The sequence below is a fragment of the Cornus florida genome, unplaced genomic scaffold (genome assembly GCF_030987335.1).
Source record: "Cornus florida cultivar Cherokee Brave unplaced genomic scaffold, ASM3098733v1 CherokeeBrave_3.0.0_Hap2_Chr09, whole genome shotgun sequence".
In the NCBI taxonomy this organism is placed as follows: Eukaryota; Viridiplantae; Streptophyta; class Magnoliopsida; order Cornales; family Cornaceae; genus Cornus; species Cornus florida.
The window spans coordinates 2223361-2242562 of NW_026775579.1; the positions used below are offsets into that span (position 1 = coordinate 2223361).

A 19202-nucleotide genomic window follows, 5' to 3' on the forward strand; every position below is an offset into this window, starting at 1 on the left:
ATATTTAAAAACACATGCATATTTGGAATCAATGTCAGTTTAGAAAACTTTTAAACTATGATGCCATATCTATGCAATTTATGTACCTAGTATTTTTTTTCCCTGAATCAACATGTACCTTTTTTGGTGAGTTATCTTTATACCCACATCGTAGAAGATAACCAATTTGTCCTTTGTTGTAACTTTATCTTCAACCGGGAGACAATTTATACTTAACTCACTTTTAAATTTGTTTTAACTAACTAAAATTAAACAAAATCAATGAATGTGTTTTGCTCTACCAAATTCTTATTGACCTAACTTGATTTTTGGCTTGTTGATAGAATTTATTTACAATGAATTTACTTGCTTTACTTTGGCTTCATTCTAGAATTGCATTAAGCACTTCATGTATCTTGCTATAATTCTTTAAATTTATTGACTATCCTTCAATCTTCCAGGGATCAATATCTGTCAGCATGTCAATATATCAAACCCTCTTTTGTTTTGTATGTACTCACCTGACTTCTGGTGAAAAAGAGGGAGATTTGCTTAAACGAAACGCTGATGTGCACGAAATACACCGAAGAACTCGTTTTAATTCACTTTCCAGTATTGGACTTCCCAAACACATCCATGACCATGAGTGAGTACTGGGCATCTACTGTGAACATTGTTAATTGGTTTTTAAATGGATTTATCCACTTCTAGCATTAGCTCTCCTCACTTACTCCCTTACCATTTTTTCAAACTTATATGCATATGTGGAACTTTTGTTATTTGCTTGGCAGTTCTTATTTTAAATTCTTAAGTGGCGTAAATACATTGTTAAATTTTTTTCAAGAAGTCACTAAATTTGGTGTCGTTTCTGATACTTGGCTGGCTCATTTCTTTTCACTGGATCAACTATGCTGTAGTGGCAGTTAAATTGTTATGAATTTATATATCGTGTAAGGACTAAGGAGCCTTTCCTTTGGAAAAATTCCTTCACAGGTGATTATGAACACAAAGGTGAAAAAGAATAAATTCTGATATTCTCTTTTCATATCACATATGTTAGTTTACAGGCCTATATATATAGAATTGTATTACAATTTCTATCTAAGGAAAAGATATATACAGATCATAATTCCTATAATATAGGAACTACTTATGTAAAATTAAAAAAAGTCAACTATCTAACTATGGATAGTTCCTAAAAATCCTCCCTAACTAATTTCCTAACAATTTAGCCTATATCTTTCCACACTCGCCCTCAAGCTGGCTCGAAAAATATCTTGCATTCCCAGCTTGCATGTAAGATTGTCAAATTTCCCCTTCAGTAATCCTTTAGTGAGGATATCTGCTACCTGTTCTCCTGTAGGAATATAGGGCGTACATATCACTCCTCCTTCCAATTTCTCCTTAATAAAATGTCGATCAACTTCCACATGCTTAGTCCTATCATGTTGGACAGGATTGTGAGCTATGTTGATTGTAGCTTTATTATCACAGTAAAGCATTATAGGCATCGGACTTGAGATTTTAAGATCTTCAATTAATCTTTTCAGCCACAAAAGTTCACAAATTCCATGAGCAACTGCTTTGAACTCAGCTTCTGCACTACTCCTTGCTACAACGGTTTGCTTCTTGCTCCTCCAAGTAACCAAGTTGCCACCAACATAAGTACAGTAACCTGAAGTAGACCTTCTATCCGTCACACTACCTGCACAATCAGCATCGGTATAGGCTTCAATCATTAGATGGCCGTGGTTTTCAAACAACAAATCTCTTCCAGGTGATCCCTTTAGGTATTTGAGAATCCGGTAGACTGCCTCAAAGTGTTCTTCTCCTGGTGGGTGCATAAATTGACTCACTACACTCACTGCAAAGGCAACATCTGGCCGAGTGTGTGAAAGATAAATGAGTCTTCCAACCAGCCTTTGGAATTGCTCTCGGTACACCACTTTTTCTGCACTTGCTGCCTTCCACTCATTATGATTCAAGGCCTCCTGTATAGTTCTAGGAATTGAAACACTAGAGAGATTAGTGGTAAAAGCTCTATAATTTGGAGACAAGCTGTGGTAGGACACATTTTTAGCAATAGGATGCATGGTACAAGAGCGAGTACCCTTTCTAAGTACAATAGGAATATCAAGGTCATGAGAAAGGTTCTCTTCATTCTGGTTTCAGGAATTAAAGATGGATTAGAGACAGAAATACCTGTTTCATTCAAGTTGCCTTTATCCGGAGAATTTTCTTGGCATTTAGTAGGTTGGTGCTCTTTATTTTGATCCTTCCTTCTTCGAGAGTAAACACGGAGCTCAGATTGAGGTTGGATTTGTGGTTCTCCCCCCGAAGTGTAGTCTATAATGTTTGGCTCAATAGGCTTCGGAGAGGTTGAAATAGTGGGTTCAATAGGTAAGGTAGAGTTTGGTGAAACACTTGGCAATGGTAAAGAGCCCAACACTTCCCAAAAATGGTCTTCCCTCTCATTACTCTCCCCCTGAAGAGTATTTTTGGTGAAATAGGTTGAGTCTCAAAAAAGGTCACATCCATACTCACAAAGAATTTTTTAGAGGTGAGGGTATAACATTTATACCTTTTCTGTTTTAGGAGAGTACCCAACGAACACACACTTTTCAGCCCTAGGATCAAGTTTTGAATGGTCCCATGTATGAACATGTACAAAAGCAGTGCATTCAAACACTTTAAGAGGTAATGAGGTGAAGATCCTAATATGGGGAAAAACTGACAGCAAGCTGTTTAGGGGCGTCTCAAATTTCAACACCCTAGTTGGCATTCTGTTGATCAAGTATGAAGCTGTAAGAACAGCCTCATCCCATAGATATTTAGGAACCCCCATAGTGAACAATATTGCCCTAGCGACCTCAAGAAAATGGCGGTTTTTTCTCTCAGCTGTCTCGTTTTGCTGTGGGGTATCAAAGCAAGTGGACTGATGGAAAATACCCTTTTCTTTCAAAAAATCACCAAGAATAGAGTTAAAGAATTCTTTTCCATTGTCGGTTCTAAATACTTGAATCCGGGTTTGAAACTGGTCTTCAATCATGGCATAGAACTCTTTTAAACACTCTCGCAGCCTCAGATTTTTCTCTCAAAAGATATACCAAACACACTCTAGTATGATCATCAATGAAAGTGATGAACCACCTAGTTCCAGTAGGCCTCCCCCACATCACTATGAATCAAATAAAATGGTTTGGATGCTTGATATAAATGAGAAGGATAAGAAACATGATGATGCTTTGATAATTGACAAGATTCACATTGAAATAACAAAGGATTTAAAATTTTGAACGGGGATGGAAACAAATGTTTTAAGTTAGAGAAACTGGGATGGCCTAACCTATAGTGCCACGACATTATTTGACTTTTAACAAAAATATAAATATCACTACTACTTGTAGCTTGAGCTTGTCCACTCTTGAAGATTTCATTATCAAAATAATAGAGTCCATCAACCATCCTAGCACTGCCAATCATCTTCCCCGAATATAGGTCCTGAAATTCACATTGAGAATCAAGAAATTTGACAACACAGTTAGAATCCTTGGTGAGTTTACTAACTTATAAAAGATTGCATGAAATGTTAGGCACATGGAGGACAGATTTTAAAACAAGGTTTTCTGAGACACGTATAGAACCTTTTCCTGCAACTGGAGACCAACTACCATCAGCAATACAAATTTTTAAGTGACCAGAACTTGGAAAATATGTACTAAACAAATGTGATACACTAGTCATATGATCAGATGCACCAGAATCAATGATCCAAGGTGCCAGATTTAAAGAACTAGTAAGAGCACTTAAAGAGCTACCTTTTTGGGCCAGAGAACCTAAGGAGAAACTTGAAACCTGAGTTTGGTTCAGCAGTTTGGAGAGATGATCAAGCTGCTCCTTACTGAATGGAGATGTCTCGGTTTCAGTAGTAGCCTGCATTCCACGCCCATTCTTGTCTCCAAATCTGCCTACCTTCCAATTTGCTGGCTTTCCATGTAATTTCCAGCATGTTTCTCGTGTGTGCCTTGGTTTGTTACAGAAATCACACCAGATCTTGGTTGTCTCTTCAATCTTCCGCTGAGGGTGATTTGTTGGTTTTGGATTAACTGCAGCTGCTGGCATTTCAGTGGCTGTTACATTGAGTGCAGAGTTTTCACTATAGTGCTAGAGTATTTCTTTCCCATCATCACCAACCTGCGGCTTTCTTCCCTCCTAACTTCCGAGAAGACTTCTCTAGTGGTAGGCTGTGGCTCTTTGCCTAGAATACGTCCTATCACTTCTTCTAACTGGGCATTGAATCCAGCCAAAAATTCAAATACACGGTCCTTCTCAACTGTTTTCTTGAACTGGGCACTATCACATGCACACTTCCATTCAAAATCATAAAAGAGGTCAAGTTCTTGCTCCAAACCTTGTAATATGTTGTAATACTTTGTAACAATTTGATCTCTTTGTCTTGTTTCTAGGATCCTTGTTTTAATTTTATAGACTTGTGCAGAATTGCCCAAGTTTGAGTATGTCTCACTCACTGGATCCCATAAGTCTTTGGCAGTGGAGAGATACATAAATGTCTGGCCTATCTCCGTTTCCATGGAGTTCACTAGCCATGACATAATCATGGAATTTTCTGCATCCCAAACGGCATATGTTGGATCATCGTCATTTGGGGCCTGCCTTGCACCAGTTAAATAACCAATCTTGGAACAACTTTACTGATTGAGACCACCATAAAAAATTCTGTCCATTCAGCCGATGAGTGGTAATTTGGAGGATTGGGTTGTCACCTGAACCGGATGAAGTGATCTGGGATTTCCAAGCATTTAAAGAATCGACCGAAACTTCCTTAGTGGAGATTCCAGACATCGCGGATTTAACCAAAGAAATCGTCTAGAAACGATGAAGAGTAATAGAAGAATAAGTCTTCTATAATTCTGGTATAAACCAGAGTTAACAATGAATGTTTGCTGATTTTATCGGATAATCAGCAGAACATTGGAGAAATTTACTGTCCTAGTGAGGGCGGCTCTGATACCATGAACACAAAGGTGAAAAAGAATAAATTCTGATATTCTCTTTTCATATCACATATGTTAGTTTACAGGCCTATATATATAGAAGTGTATTACAAATTCTATCTAAGGAAAAGATATATACAGATCATAATTCCTATAATATAGGAACTACTTATGTAAAATTTTAAAAAGTCAACTATCTAACTATGGATAGTTCCTAAAAATCCTCCCTAACTAATTTCCTAACAATGCAGCCTTGATCTTTGCACAGATTACACATACAAAGATGATACTTTTACTTCCGTAGGTTTGAGCAATCTTTCAAAGATGGTGTATTTGCATCATTATCTACTCATAAATGGATAAGAAAAAAATGGGATAAAGGCAAGGATGCTGAAGAAATGGAGAACTGATGGTTTTAGGACGTTTTCAGTAAGAAAATATGAAGCCCAAAAAAAAAAAAAAAAAAAAAAAAAAGAGGAAAAAATGAAGGCTTAAATCAGATAGGCTGTAGTCATCATTGACTTATGCAATTATGCTTCATGATAATCAAAAGCATCAACTATGGGACCCCTCATTTTGCATCAAATAAAAAATATTGTCCTGAAAGCTTCTATGTGCAGTTCTGAAAAATGAAAGCTTCATGATTGTCTATGCATATATGTGTTTATGCATTGAAACCCTCATTGAAGGAATCTTTTACCTTTTGGTGAGGTAACTGCAAGTCTTTTAAACCTATTTAAGTAACTGGTACTTAGAGATTAAGAAAATCTGTTTACGGCATAGAAAAATGACAAATCATAAGTAAATATATAGATAGTACTTTATCTTAGATTCTCCTTTCGTAAAATAACTTGATAGAAGCCTTGTAGTTTTTTTGACAATTTGCTAGTCCAAATTTACAACACTTCAAATTTGATTAAACAAATACTTGCAGAAACAAAGGAAAATAAGTTAATGGATTTTTAACAAGCATTCTAGACCAATTCTTAATATTCTTTTATGTTTTTGAGCTTTATCTTTTATAGTGTTTTGAGATATGATTACCAAATTTATCAAGAATGTTATATTCATTGTTGATGCTTTTCTTTGACACGACTTTACACTTTGAAGCAATGTGTAGGGGATTTAGGTAACCTTGTGTCTGGATATGTTCAAAACTATGCATGCACGTGCATCTAATAGGTTTGTGGGTATCTTTTTAATAAAATGTAAGAAAACGATAGCATGAGCTGCAAAAGTTGCCACACCTTAGCGTCGGTGTTATTTCATGCACAAAACATTGTAAACATATTATATATGGGAATTGATGTGATTCTTTTGAAGGTGGAGTTATGCCTCAGACTCTATTCTCTATGGTTGGCAAGAACAATATTTTTAGATAAAATTGATCCCCTCAAACTGTCATTACTTTTTCTTTCTTGATAGATTTTATTTACTTGTGTGGCACCCATCTCTTTATGCATTTATTTCTTCGGTCTGAAAGCATTCTATTATATAAAAAACTTTCTATCTATGCTCTACCCTCATGTTTGTACTGGCAGTTGGAAATTTATGAAGTATCCGTAATGACTATATATACAAGAAATTTCTGTAATTATAATTTACCCAAAAAAAATTCTGTAATTATACTAGCAGTGCACAAATTTGAAAATGATTTCCATTTGTTGCAGTTGTCCCATCCAAGTATTTCAGTAATTTTTTAAAATATTAAAAAAGGGCTAGCCCGGTGCACGAGGTTCGCCATTGCGGCGTTTGGGGAGGGTCAGATGCATGCAGCCTTACCCTCGTATGCGGAGAGGCTATTTCTGTGATTCGAACCCGTGACCTCCAGTTTAATTTTTCAAAATAAATATTAAACGTTAATCAATTTCGATTTGCTTTTGCAAGTTGTTTAAGAATCTCATTTTCCCTCAAAAATGAAATTACAAACCATTTTTATTATTTCACAGGAGAATAATCTGGCTTGGTGATTTAAATTACCGTATCAATTTGTCATATGAGAAGACTCGAGAGCTAATCTCCAAAAAGGATTGGTGCAAGTTGGTTGAGAGTGACCAGGTGAGTTAGAAATTCATTTTATTTTTTCTTTGAGTATAAGTTTTGGTTTAAACTCATGGTTCTAGTCGTGCTGCGACTGGGGCCGTTGAAGCGGACGCAGTGTAATAGAGTCTGCTTGTATCGGTGTAAAGTGACAGAATTGGTTTTTGCAATCTTGAATTTTTTTCGACCTCGCATGTAAGGCTCAAAATGTAAAAATGGATTGTTACTGAATTTTAATGATTTTATTGAATTTTTTGAAGACCATTTAACACAAGTAATGATCTATTCATGAATTCTGAGTTACGATCATTATTATAAAGGCTTAGTAATTATACTTTTCATGAAATTAATGAATAAAGATAAACTCAATTATGAAATAATGTAGAATCATACCATAATAACATTTGAGAGTTGAAAAACAAAAAGTTATAACAAAAAATAGATTTGAAAACTAAAATAAATTAGAAAAAGATATGTGATTTTGTCTACATGTGAAATAAATTAGACATACAAAATATATTTGTTGATTTTGTTTACAAAAATGATTGATTGAAGAGTTTTTTCTTGATTAAATAAATAACTACCACCATTATAACTGTGGAAAGTGTTGACATATATAGATAATTAGCTGTACATGTGCTGATTATGTGCCGATTAGCGTAGTTACAAGAGTTGATTTTTAGTCTCTAATTTATTTCCTTCTTTGTAATTATTTGTGTACTATTTAAATCCTCGACAAGGAGAAGAATAAACACGGAGAATTATTCCTATTCCTCTAGAAGGGAATTTTAAAATCTTATTTTTCTTTTTGGGTTTTCTGTAAATACATCTTATTACCCAAACACCAGTTTTTTTCTATCACCCCAGAACCTACCGACAACCTTGCCCACCACCACAGACCAGGTATCCTTATTTGACTTCATGGTAGACAAGATTGAAACCTCTGAGTTGATTCCCAGACTCTGATGATTCCTCCAACCGCATCTAACCCGCAGCAAGATCTGATGAATGTCCAGTTGATGCCTCATAAACTTGTTGGCACCAATTATCTGGCTTGGTCACACTTTGTGAAGCTATATATTAACGGCAAAGGCCGGTTGGGGTAACAAATGAAAGAAATTGAAAAAAAGAAAAAAAGAAAAAGTAGAAGGCGGTTCTATGACTCACCCTCCAAAAGGTCATCATATGTCTCCATTTGAGATGGTATATATCTAAGAAGAGAAAAGGTACCTCTTGAGCAAAATGATCAGTCTGCCCCGACAACAGGTAATCCTGAGGTAGAGTCTATTGAATCTCCATTCTCTTTTGTTGATGATAGTTCTGTACATCCTAATGCTTCATATGATTCTAACGTTGTTAATGACTTAGAATTGCCTAAGGGAATGATGGGGTGAATAAAGAAAGGGGAAGGACTAGAAGTGGGAAGCAGGGAGGAGGGGCACTGATTATTTTTGGTTCTCAATGAAGATACGACTTATCACATGGAATGTCCGTGGATTAAATGATCCGGACAAAAGAAGGGTGGTTAAAGTTGCTTTGAGGAAGTGGAATGCCCATGTTATTTGTTTGCAAGAAACCAAGTTAGCTTCTATTTCTGATGATGTGGTTAGGGCTGCAAATGAGCCGAGCCGAGCCGAGCCGAGCCAAGCTTTAGGTTGTTCGGGCTCGGCTCGTTTGTTTATGGGATCAGCTCGGGCTCGGGCTCGGCTCGTGAAGCTCAAGCTCGGACTCGGCTCGTCTAACAAAAAAAATAAAATTAAAATTCAAAATTAATTAGTATTCTACAGGCCACAATACCTTTTTCCATTGCTTTATCAATTATCACATAAGCAAAAAGAAAAAGGGCGAAAAAAAAAAAAAAAAAAAAGGTGCAGTAGTGCAAGCTTTTATGTTTCAAGAACAAATTAAGAGTTAATTTCGAAAAAAGAAAAAAGGACAAAATTGAGCATGAGTGCATTATGCATTTTCTATGAAAATACAACACATCAAAAAGTTATAAATTCCCATGATAATAGTATCTATATAACCACAGAAACTTGTATATATTAAGTAGAAAAAGAAATCACAGAGGAAAATAAGTTGGAGATAAATTAATTTAGCTACCTGTGGCCATTGAGCATTAGCATCCATAAATTTAGAAGAAGCAGAAGAAAAGGCTAAAGAAATGAAAGTGATGTGTTTAGCTAAACAAAATTGTCTGCAACTGCCTAAAGAATGTTTTGAGGTTGTCCAGATTCATGGAATTAAAGTGAAAGTAGAGTTTTGCCAAAAAATTAATTGATGCAGTACCTAATTGATGGCGAGGACAGAGGATGGCCACCGATGATGATGAGGATGGAGGGACAGCGGCACAGACGACGGCGGGAAATGGATGACATCCATGGCGAGGACAGAGGACCGCGGCCGACGATGACGATGGCAGACGATGCGTTCAGATCTAAGAGAGAGAGTTATGGCGATTGAGTTGATTAAAGAGAGACAGAGAGTTAGTTGTGTAGATGGAAGGGTTGTCGTCAGTGGACTAAGCCGGTGGAGTTGATTCGTGAGTCGTGACTCGTGAGTGATAGAGAGAGAGAGACTGACGATGGGATTTGTTGTGGAGAAGAGGCAGATTTGAATGGTGGAGTGTAGTTTTTAGGGTTTTTGATATCTTACAAAACAACGAATGAGATGGGTTCTAATTTAATGGGTGAGATGAAATCTTATTTGGGCTATGGTGGATTTTCTCTGGGCTAGTGAGTTATAATGCTTGGGCCATATTAATGAAAAATATGAGCTGGGCCAACTTTAAAAATAATATGGACTAAGCATTTTAAATGTATAATAAAAACAAATGGGCCTGATATATATAATGGGCCTGATATATATAACGAGCTTGATACGAGCCTTGTTCACGAGCCTTAACGAGCCCATGTTCACGAGCCTATGCGAGTCGAGCCCAACGTTGCTCGGGCTCGGCTTGTTTAGTAAACGAGCCTAGAAATTAGGCTCTAGCTCGGCTCGTTTGCTTAATGAACGAGCCCGAGCCGAGCCCGAGCTGTTCATAAACAACTCGGTTCATTTGCAGCCTTAGATGTAGTTAGAAGCCTTTGGGGAAGTAGGTTCGTGGATTGGGAAGCCTTGAATGCCTTTGGTACATCAGGCGGCATTCTTATTATGTGGGATCGTAGATGGATGTCCAGAACGAATTTCTGGAAAGGGCTATTTTCTTTGTTATGCGTGTTTCAAATGGAAGATGATAACTTCAGTTGGGTCTTTTCTGGAGTTTATGAACCCGTTATCGATTGTGATAGACCTCTTTTTTGGCAAGAACTTAGCTACATTAAGGAACTGTGGTCGTTGCCTTGGTGCTTAGGCGGGGATTTCAATTCTGTTCGGTCTCCATTTGAGAGATCCATAGGGGGGAGGTGGTCTTCGGAGATGACCCAGTTCTCTGACTTTATTGATGGTCACCTTCTTATTGATTTGCCATTGGAAGGGGCAACTTTCACTTGGTCTAGCGGCAGAGACCCAGTTACTTTATCGAGGCTTGATAGATTCGTGATTTCTGGAGATTGGAGGAGAAGTTCCCGGATGTCACTCAGGCAGCTTTGGTTAGAGTCACATGTGCCCTTAGTTCTTGATTGTGGAGGTATAAGATCTAGACGCACACCATTTCATTTCGAAAATGTGGTTGAGAGCTGAGGACTTCCAAGGGAAGGTCTAGTCTTGGTGGGGGGAAGCAACGTTTACAGGCTCTACCAGCTATGTGCTTGCTAAGAAGTTTTAGATTCTCAAATCTGAGCTTAAGAAGTGGAACAAAGAGGTGTTTGAGAATCTTGAATGGAAGAAAAATAGAGTCCTGGCTGATATTGCTGAACTTGATCGTCTTGATGAGCTAGGGCAAGGTACGGAGTCTCTATGCTCTAGAAGAGTGTCTTATCAGGCGACTTTTGCTGAGATTGCTACTATGGAGGAGATTTCGTGGCGTCAGAAATCTCGGGCTTTGTGGCTTAAAGAAGGTGACCGCAATACTAAATTCTTTCACAGGCTTGCTAATGCTTATAGAAGATACAATAACATTGGGCGTATTCGTGTGAATGGTTTAGAGTTGTGGAAAGAAGATGAGGTGCGTGGGGGAATTGTTTCTTTTTATCAGCAGCTCTGTACTGAGACTTTGGAATGGAGACCAAAACTTGACGGTTTGCATTTCGATGCTATTTCTACGCTGGATAGTGATATGCTTGAGGTTCCGTTCTCTGAAGAGGAAGTTCTTAAGGCATTATCCAGTTGTAATTGTGATAAAGCTCCTGGGCCAGACAGATTCACTATGTGGTTTCTTAAGGAGAGCTGGGAGGTGGTGCGTAATGAGGTAACGGGCACTTTTCAGGATTTTCATTCTCATGGCACATTTGAGAAATCATTGAATGCATCTTTCATTGCTCTTATTCCTAAGAAGGGCAACGCCTATGACATTAAGGACTTCCGGCCAATCAGTCTAGTGGGATGTATGTATAAGCTTATTGCCAAGGTCCTTGTTCTTAGAATGCGAAATGTTTTGGATGGAATTATCTCAGAGTCACAAAATGCTTTTGTTGGTGGTAGACAGATTTTAGATTCCGTTCTTATCGCAGGAGAATGTGTCGACTCCAGGTTGAAGAGTGAAGTTCCTGGTGTCTTATGCAAACTTGATATCGAGAAAGCTTATGATCACGTGAATTGGAAATTTCTTCTTTACTTGCTTCGGAGAATGGGGTTCGGGGATTGATGGATAAAATGGATTGAATCTTGCATCTTGTCCGTCATGTTCTCTGTGCTTGTGAATGGCTCTTCTGTTGGTTTTTTTCCAAGTTCGCGTAGTTTGAGACACGGAGATCCTTTGTCGTCTTTTCTATTCCTTATTGTTATGGACGGATTGAGTAGATTAATGAAAAAGGCAGAGGATCTGGGTTACATAAAGGGGTTCACAGTTGGCAGAGATGTTGCTAATCAGATTGAGATATCCCATTTGTTGTTTGCAGATGATACCTTGGTTTTCTGTGATGCTGATGTTTCCCAACTCAGGTATTTGAGGTGCATTCTTACATGCTTCCAAGTGGTGTTTGGTCTTAAGATTAATGTTGGAAAGAGTGTGCTTGTTCCAGTGGGGGATGTCTCTGATATTTTCTCCTTAGCTGCTGTTCTTGGGTGTGGAGTGGGTGCTTTTCTACTCCCTTATCTGGGATTACCTTTGGGAGTCTCCTCCAGGAGAGTGGGGACTTGGGATCCGGTGATTAACAAGTTTGATAAAAGATTGGCGGGGTGGAAAAAACAGTGTCTTTTCAAAGGGGGGAAGGTCACTCTTATTAAGAGCACCCTCTCGTCCCTTCCCACATATTTCTTATCTCTATTTCAAATCCCCTGCTTTGTTGCTGAACGGATTGAAAAAATTCAGAGAGATTTTCTTTGGGGTGGAAAAGAAGAGGAGTTTAAGTATCATCTTGTTAATTGGGATCAGGTTTGCAAACATTTGAAGTTTGGTGGTTTAGGTATTCGGAAGCTGGTCCCTTTTTAAAAGAGATTTTCTTTGGGGTGGAAAAGGAGAGGAGTTTAAGTATCATCTTGTTAATTGGGAGCAGGTTTGCAAACCTTTGAAGTTTGGCGGTTTAGGTATTCGGAAGCTGGTCCCTTTTAATAGAGCCTTATTGGGGAAGTGGTTATGGAGGTTCGGTAAAGAGCGTCATCGATAATGGAGAAGAGTTATCTCGTGTCGTTTTGGGGAGGAGAGTGGAGGTTGGTCCTCTCGTCCTGTTTCTATTACCGGGGGCGTTGGCGTTGGCGTTTGGAAGTTCATTCGAAAAGGTTGGGATGTGTTTTCCACTCATATTAGGTTCAAAGTTCGTAATGGTACGGATGCTAGATTTTGGGAAGACTTATGGTGTGGTGATCAGTTGCTGTCTCTTTCCTTTCCTCGCCTCTTTTGCATTGCCCAGAATAAGCATGCTTACGTAATTGACTGTTATCATCTTGATAACAGTGGAGTTACGTGGGATGTACGTTTTAGGCGTTCTTTTTCGGATTGGGAGATAGCAGAAGTTTGCGTCTTTTTGGACCTGTTATATAGACAGAAGGATGTTGGCAGAGGTTGTGATGACATTTTGTGAATCCCCTCTCTTCATGGTAGATTCGAAGTTCGATCCATGTTCTTGTGTTTGTCTAATTTTATTGGACATAATTTCCCATGGAAGTGTATTTTCTAAAGCTTCTCTTAGAGTCGCCTTCTTTGTTTGGACTGCTACCTGGGGAAAAATTCTAACAATGGATAATCTGCGTAAGAGAGGTAATACCATTGTTAACTGGTGCTGTCTTTGTAAAACTGATGGTGAGTCCGTGGACCATCTTCTTATGCATTGTCCTGTTGCATCTGATTGTTGGAATATCATATTCAGTATTTTTGGTGTTCAGTGGGTAATGCCTAAGCACTCTTTCCAATTAATTAACGCTTGGAGAAGATTTTACTGGTCATGCTCGTGATTTTTGAAGGGTTGGCCCACACTGTGGTTGGTGGGGTATTTGGAGAGAGAAACAACAGAAATTTTGAAGGAAAGGAATTGTCTTTTGTAAACCTAAAGTCTCTTATTCTTCGCTCTCTTTTCTGTTATGTTAGAGGCAGCGCTTGCTCCTCGATTGATGAATTTTTTTTTTTTTTTTGGACTCTATTGGTCCGTAAGTTTGGCTTTTGCTCTTTTGTTTTTGTGTATTAGGGACGCGTTCCCCTTTTGAATGTTTTTCTAATATATTTTTTACTTATAAAAATAAAAAAAAAAGGCTTAGAATTGCCTATTGCCTTGAGAAAATCACATCGTACTTGTCAGTCAAAATATAAATATCCTATTTCAAGTTTTATGACTTCTCATCGTCTCTTACCATCCTTTAAGGCTTTTGCCCATCTGTTGTCTTTTGTATCTATTCCTAAAAAACTATAGGGTGCACTTGACAATCCAAGGTGGAAAGAGGCAATGGTTGAAGAATTGAGAGCTCTCAGAAAAAACTCTACGTGGGAGTTAGTGGAGTTGCCGAAAGGGAAGAACACTGTTGGCTGCACATGGGCGTTTACCATAAAGCATGAGGCAGATGGGTTGATTGAACGATACAAGGCAAGATTGGTGGCAAAGGGCCTTACTCAGACATATGGCATTGACTATTAGGAGACGTTTGCTCCAGTTGCGAAAATGAATACTATTCAGGTTCTGTTATCTTTTGCAGCTAACCTAGAGTGGACTCTCCAACAGTTTGATGTTAAGAATGCTTTCCTCCATGGCAATCCAGAGGAGGAAGTGTACGTGGACCGTCCTCCAGGTCGTGATGAAAGTACCAATAAAGGGTAAGTATGCAGACTAAGAAAATCATCATATAGCCTGAAACAGTCTCCTAGAGCATGGTTTGGTAAATTTGCACAAGCTATGCAGAAGTATGGATATCATCCTAGTCAAGCAAATCATATGTTATTCCTTCGACACTCTCGGGGAGGTAGAATTATAGTTATTGTCTATGTAGATGATATCATCACCACCGGGGATGATACCGAGGAGATTAGTAGACTAAAGGTCCGTTTGGCCAAGGAATTTGATATTAAAGACTTGGTGTCTTGCGGTATTTTCTAGGCATTGAAGTGGCTCATTCAAAGCAGGGAATCTTTGTTTCACAGAGACAATAGGTACTTGATCTGTTAGCCTGAGATAGGAATGTTAGCCTGCAAGCCTGTGGATACTCCTATCGAACAGAATCATAGATTGGGTGAACAGACTGATGATACACCAGTTGACAGAGAGAGAGTATCAGAGGTTGGTTGGAAAACTAATATATTTGTCTCATACATGACCTGATACAGTGAGTGTTGTCGGTCAGTTCATGCACAAGTCATGTGAAGTTCATATGCAGGTAGTAGAGAGGATACTTAAATACTTGAAATCAGCACCTGGTAAGGGTCTTTTGTTTTCAAAACATGATCACTCTGCAGTAGAGGCCTATATAGATGCTGATTGGGCAGGTTCTATTTCGGATCGAAGATCAACTACGGGATATTGCACATTTGTGGGTGGCAATCTAGTTACTGGCGAAGTAAGAAGCAATCGGTTGTAGCCAGGTCTAGTGCCGAGGCTGAATTCAGAGCTATGGCCCACGGTGTGTGTGAATTATTATGGTTGAAGATCCTATTGGGAGAATTGATGATTGCTTGTCAAAGTCCCATGAAGCTATATTGTAATAATAAGGCAGCCATCAGCATTGCTCATAATCATGTGCAACGTGATCGGACTAAACATGTTGAGATTGACAGACACTTTATCAAAGAGAAGTTAACAGAAGGTGTGATTTGCACTCCCTATGTGAGGACTGAGGACTAAGGGAGTCTCTAGCGAAGTGTTCAATTATGCTCTTGCCAAGCTGAGAATCCGGGACATCTATTCTCCAGCTTGAGGGGGAGTGTTAACATATATAGATAATTAGCTGTACATGTGCTGATTAGGTGCTGATTAGCATAGTTATAGGAGCTGATTTTTAGTCTTTAATTTCTTTCATTCTTTGTAATTATTTGTGTACTATTTAAATCCTCTTCAAGGAGAAGGATAAATACGGAGAATTATTCCTATTCCTTCATCTCTAGAAATATCTTTAGAAAGATCAAGGCTGAATTGTTAGGAAATTAGTTAGGGAGGATTTTTAGGAATTATCCATAGTTAGATAGTTGACTTTTTAAAATTATATTATAGGAATTATGATCTGTATATATCTTTTCCTTAGAATTTGTAATACACTTATATATATATATATATAGGCTTGTAAACTAACATATGTGAAATGAAAAGAGAATATCAAAATTTATTTTTTTTCACCATTGTGTTCATAATCACCTGTGAAGGAAATTATCTAAAGGAAAGGCTCCTTAGTCCTTATAAGATAAATAAATTCATAACAATTTAACTGCCACTACAACATAGTTGATCCAGTGAAAAGAAATACTAAACACTTGAATCCGTGTTTGAAACTGGTTTTAACTGCCACTACAGCATATGGCCAAATGGGACCTCTAAATACCTCTAAATACTTAAGAGTGTGTTGGGTACTCTTCTAAACAGAAAGGGTACAAATGTTATAACCTCACCTCTAAAAAATTCTTTATGAGTATGGATGTGACCTTTTTTGAGATTCAACCCTATTTCACCAAAAATAATCTTCAGGGGGAGAGTAATGAGAGGGAATACCATTTTTTTGGAAGTGTTGGGCTCTTTACCATGCTGAGTGTTTCACCAAACTCTACCTTACCAACTGAACCCACTGTTTCAACCTCCCCGAAGCCTATTGAGTCAAACATTATAGACTACACTTCAGGGGGAGAACCACTTCAAATCCAACCTCAATCCGAGCTCCATGTTTAATCCATCTTTAATTGCTGAAACCTGCAATGAACAGAGGCTTTCTCATGACCTTGATATTCCTATTGCACTTAGGAAGGGTACTCGCTCATGTACCACGCATCCTATTCCTAAATATGTGTCCTACCATAGATTGTCTCCAAATTGTAGAGTTTTTACCACTAATCTCTCTAGTGTTCCAATTCCTTGAACTATACAGGAGGCCTTGAATCATACTAAGTGGAAGGCAGCAGTTATGGAAGAGATGAGGGCTCTTGATAAGAACAAAACTTGGGAGATTGTTGAGTTGCCAAGGGAGAAGAAGACCGTAGGCTGTTCACGGTCAAATATAAGGCTGATGGTAATATTGAGGGATACAAGGCGAGACTCGTAGCTAAAGGCTTCACCTAAACATATGTGTTGTAAAGTATAAAACGGAAGCGAAGAGATAAATAAAACAAGTAGAACACATGTATTACGTGGTTCAGCTATTAGGGTCTACATCCACGGCACAAAGAGCCCAAAGGGCTACATCACTTTTAGAATACTCTCTCAATTCATACTCAATGCAAATACTCTCTTAACTTATACACAATACAATGGTGGAGGCTCCTTTATATAGGAGAACAAATATGAGAATGGAAAGAAATAGAAAATAGGAAACAAGGAGGATTTTTCTCCACTATTCCTCTAATAATAGCAAATGTCAAACAAAAATTGCCGGAGACCCGGCAAAGGCGAAGACAATACTACTGAACACACCGGCAACCCAAACAAGTCAATACAAACTGCCTACAAACTACCGGATACATGGCAAAGGCGAAGAAAAGTGCTACCGAACACGCTGGCTGCCCAAGCAAGTCACAAATAGCACCGAGAAGCCGTTAGTAATATTTCAAATGCTTGGGAATACCCCAAAATAGGGGTCCAAACCTAGGAAGAGAAATTAGGCTCTGATACCAAGTTGTAAAGTATAAAACATATTTGAAGAGAAATTAAATGAGAAAAATACAAAGATATTACGTGGTTTAGCCACTAGGGTCTACATCCACGGCACAAAGAGCCCAAAGGGCTACATCACTTTTATAATACTATCTCAATTCATACACAATACAAATAGTCTCTCAACTCATACACAATACAATGGTGGAGGCTAATTTATATAGGAGAACAAATATGAGAATGGAAAGAAATAGAAAATAGGAAACAAGGAAGATTTTTCTCCACTATTCCTCTAATAATAGCAAATCTTCAATAATGGGAAACTACATCAATTACTCGAGGAATTTCCTCCATTGATTTCTCCATTAAATCTTCAATAATATGGAATAGATTACCAGTAAACCTTTGCCCTGGTGGCAAAGGTAAATTCCATACGGGTGGTGTTGTCTCTTCCTGCAAGCTTGAGTTGGCCATTGCAACAGTTAGATGTAAAGAATGCATTGTTAAATGGTGAGCTAGAGGAGGAAGTGTTTATGAATCTACCACCAGGATTTGAAAATGAATATGGACCTGGAAAGGTGTGTAATTGAAGAAATCGCTATATGGTTTGAAACAATCACCTAGAGCATGGTCTGATGGATTCACTAAAGCTATCAAGGGTCATGGATATCGTCAAAGTCAGGCTGATCACACTCTGTTCTACAAGCATTCAAGTGATGGTAAGATAGCCATACTTATTGTTTATGTGGATGACATAATCTTGACTGGAGATAATAAAAGAGAATTGGAGGATTTGAAGCCTTTTCTTGCAAAGGAATTTGAGATAAAAGATCTTAGAGCTTTGAAATACTTCCTCGGAATGGAATTTTCCAGATTCAAGAGAGGGATATTTGTCTCTTGTCAATTTTATAGATTAGAGAGAGAGAGAGAGGATGGCTGAGAGAGAGAGAGAGAGAGGATGAAAGAGGCGCAGCCCTCAATGTTTTCTCATTTTCATATATCTCAAACCCTTACACATAGCACAGCATATATATATACAATACAAGAAAGGCCTATTTACATAATGGCCACAAATCCTATGTCTAATTACAATATGATCCCAACATAAATACCTATTTACATATAACTATTCTAACCCTCCCCCTCAAGCTGAAGAATATATATCATATAATCCCAGCTTGGAACAAATTGCTTTTAACCGATTATGACTAAGAGCCTTAGTAAACATATCAGCTAATTGATCTTCAGACTTCACAAATAGTGTAGAGATGTTCCCGCTCAATATTTTTTCGCGGGTGAAGTGACAGTCAACTTCAATATGCTTGGTTCTTTCATGAAATACTGGATTGGATGCAATATGAACAGCTGCTTGGTTATCACAGAACAATGGAATAGGAGTCTTGACTATTAACTCAAGTTCCTCAAGAAAGTGTTGTATCCACATTAACTCACTAGAGGTATGAGCCATCGCCCTGTACTCTGCTGCAGCGCTATACCGTGCTACCACTGTTTGCTTTTTACTTTTCCATGTAACAAGATTTCCACCAACAAATGTGCAGTAGCCTATAGTAGATCTCCTATCTGAGGGAGAACCAGCCCAGTCAGCATCAGTGAAATCTTCTACCTTAAGATGTCCATTTGGTTTATATAGCAACCCAAAGCCGGGAGCTTGCTTGAGGTATCTGATAATCCGAAGAACTGCATTCCAATGTGACATCCTAGGAGATCCCATGAATTGACTTACAACACTAACTGCATATGAGATATCCGGTCGACTGATAGTGAGATAAATTAATTTCCCAACAAGCCGTCGATATTTGCCAGGATCATCAAATAGATCACTCTCATCTGACAA

General features: G+C 38.2%; 1 protein-coding gene across 5 annotated transcripts in view; it reads left to right on the plus strand.

Annotated features, from left to right (window-relative positions):
• The window catches only part of LOC132273436 (type IV inositol polyphosphate 5-phosphatase 3), a 93272-nt gene that overhangs the window by 40331 nt on the left and 33739 nt on the right, over positions 1 to 19202 (plus strand). For all 5 annotated transcript variants that reach the window (XM_059774392.1, XM_059774393.1, XM_059774395.1 and 2 more), the window contains 2 exons: positions 441 to 625; positions 6944 to 7052. In XM_059774392.1, coding sequence (XP_059630375.1) covers positions 441 to 625; positions 6944 to 7052 — 294 coding nt within the window. The remainder of the gene's footprint in view (positions 1 to 440; positions 626 to 6943; positions 7053 to 19202) is intronic.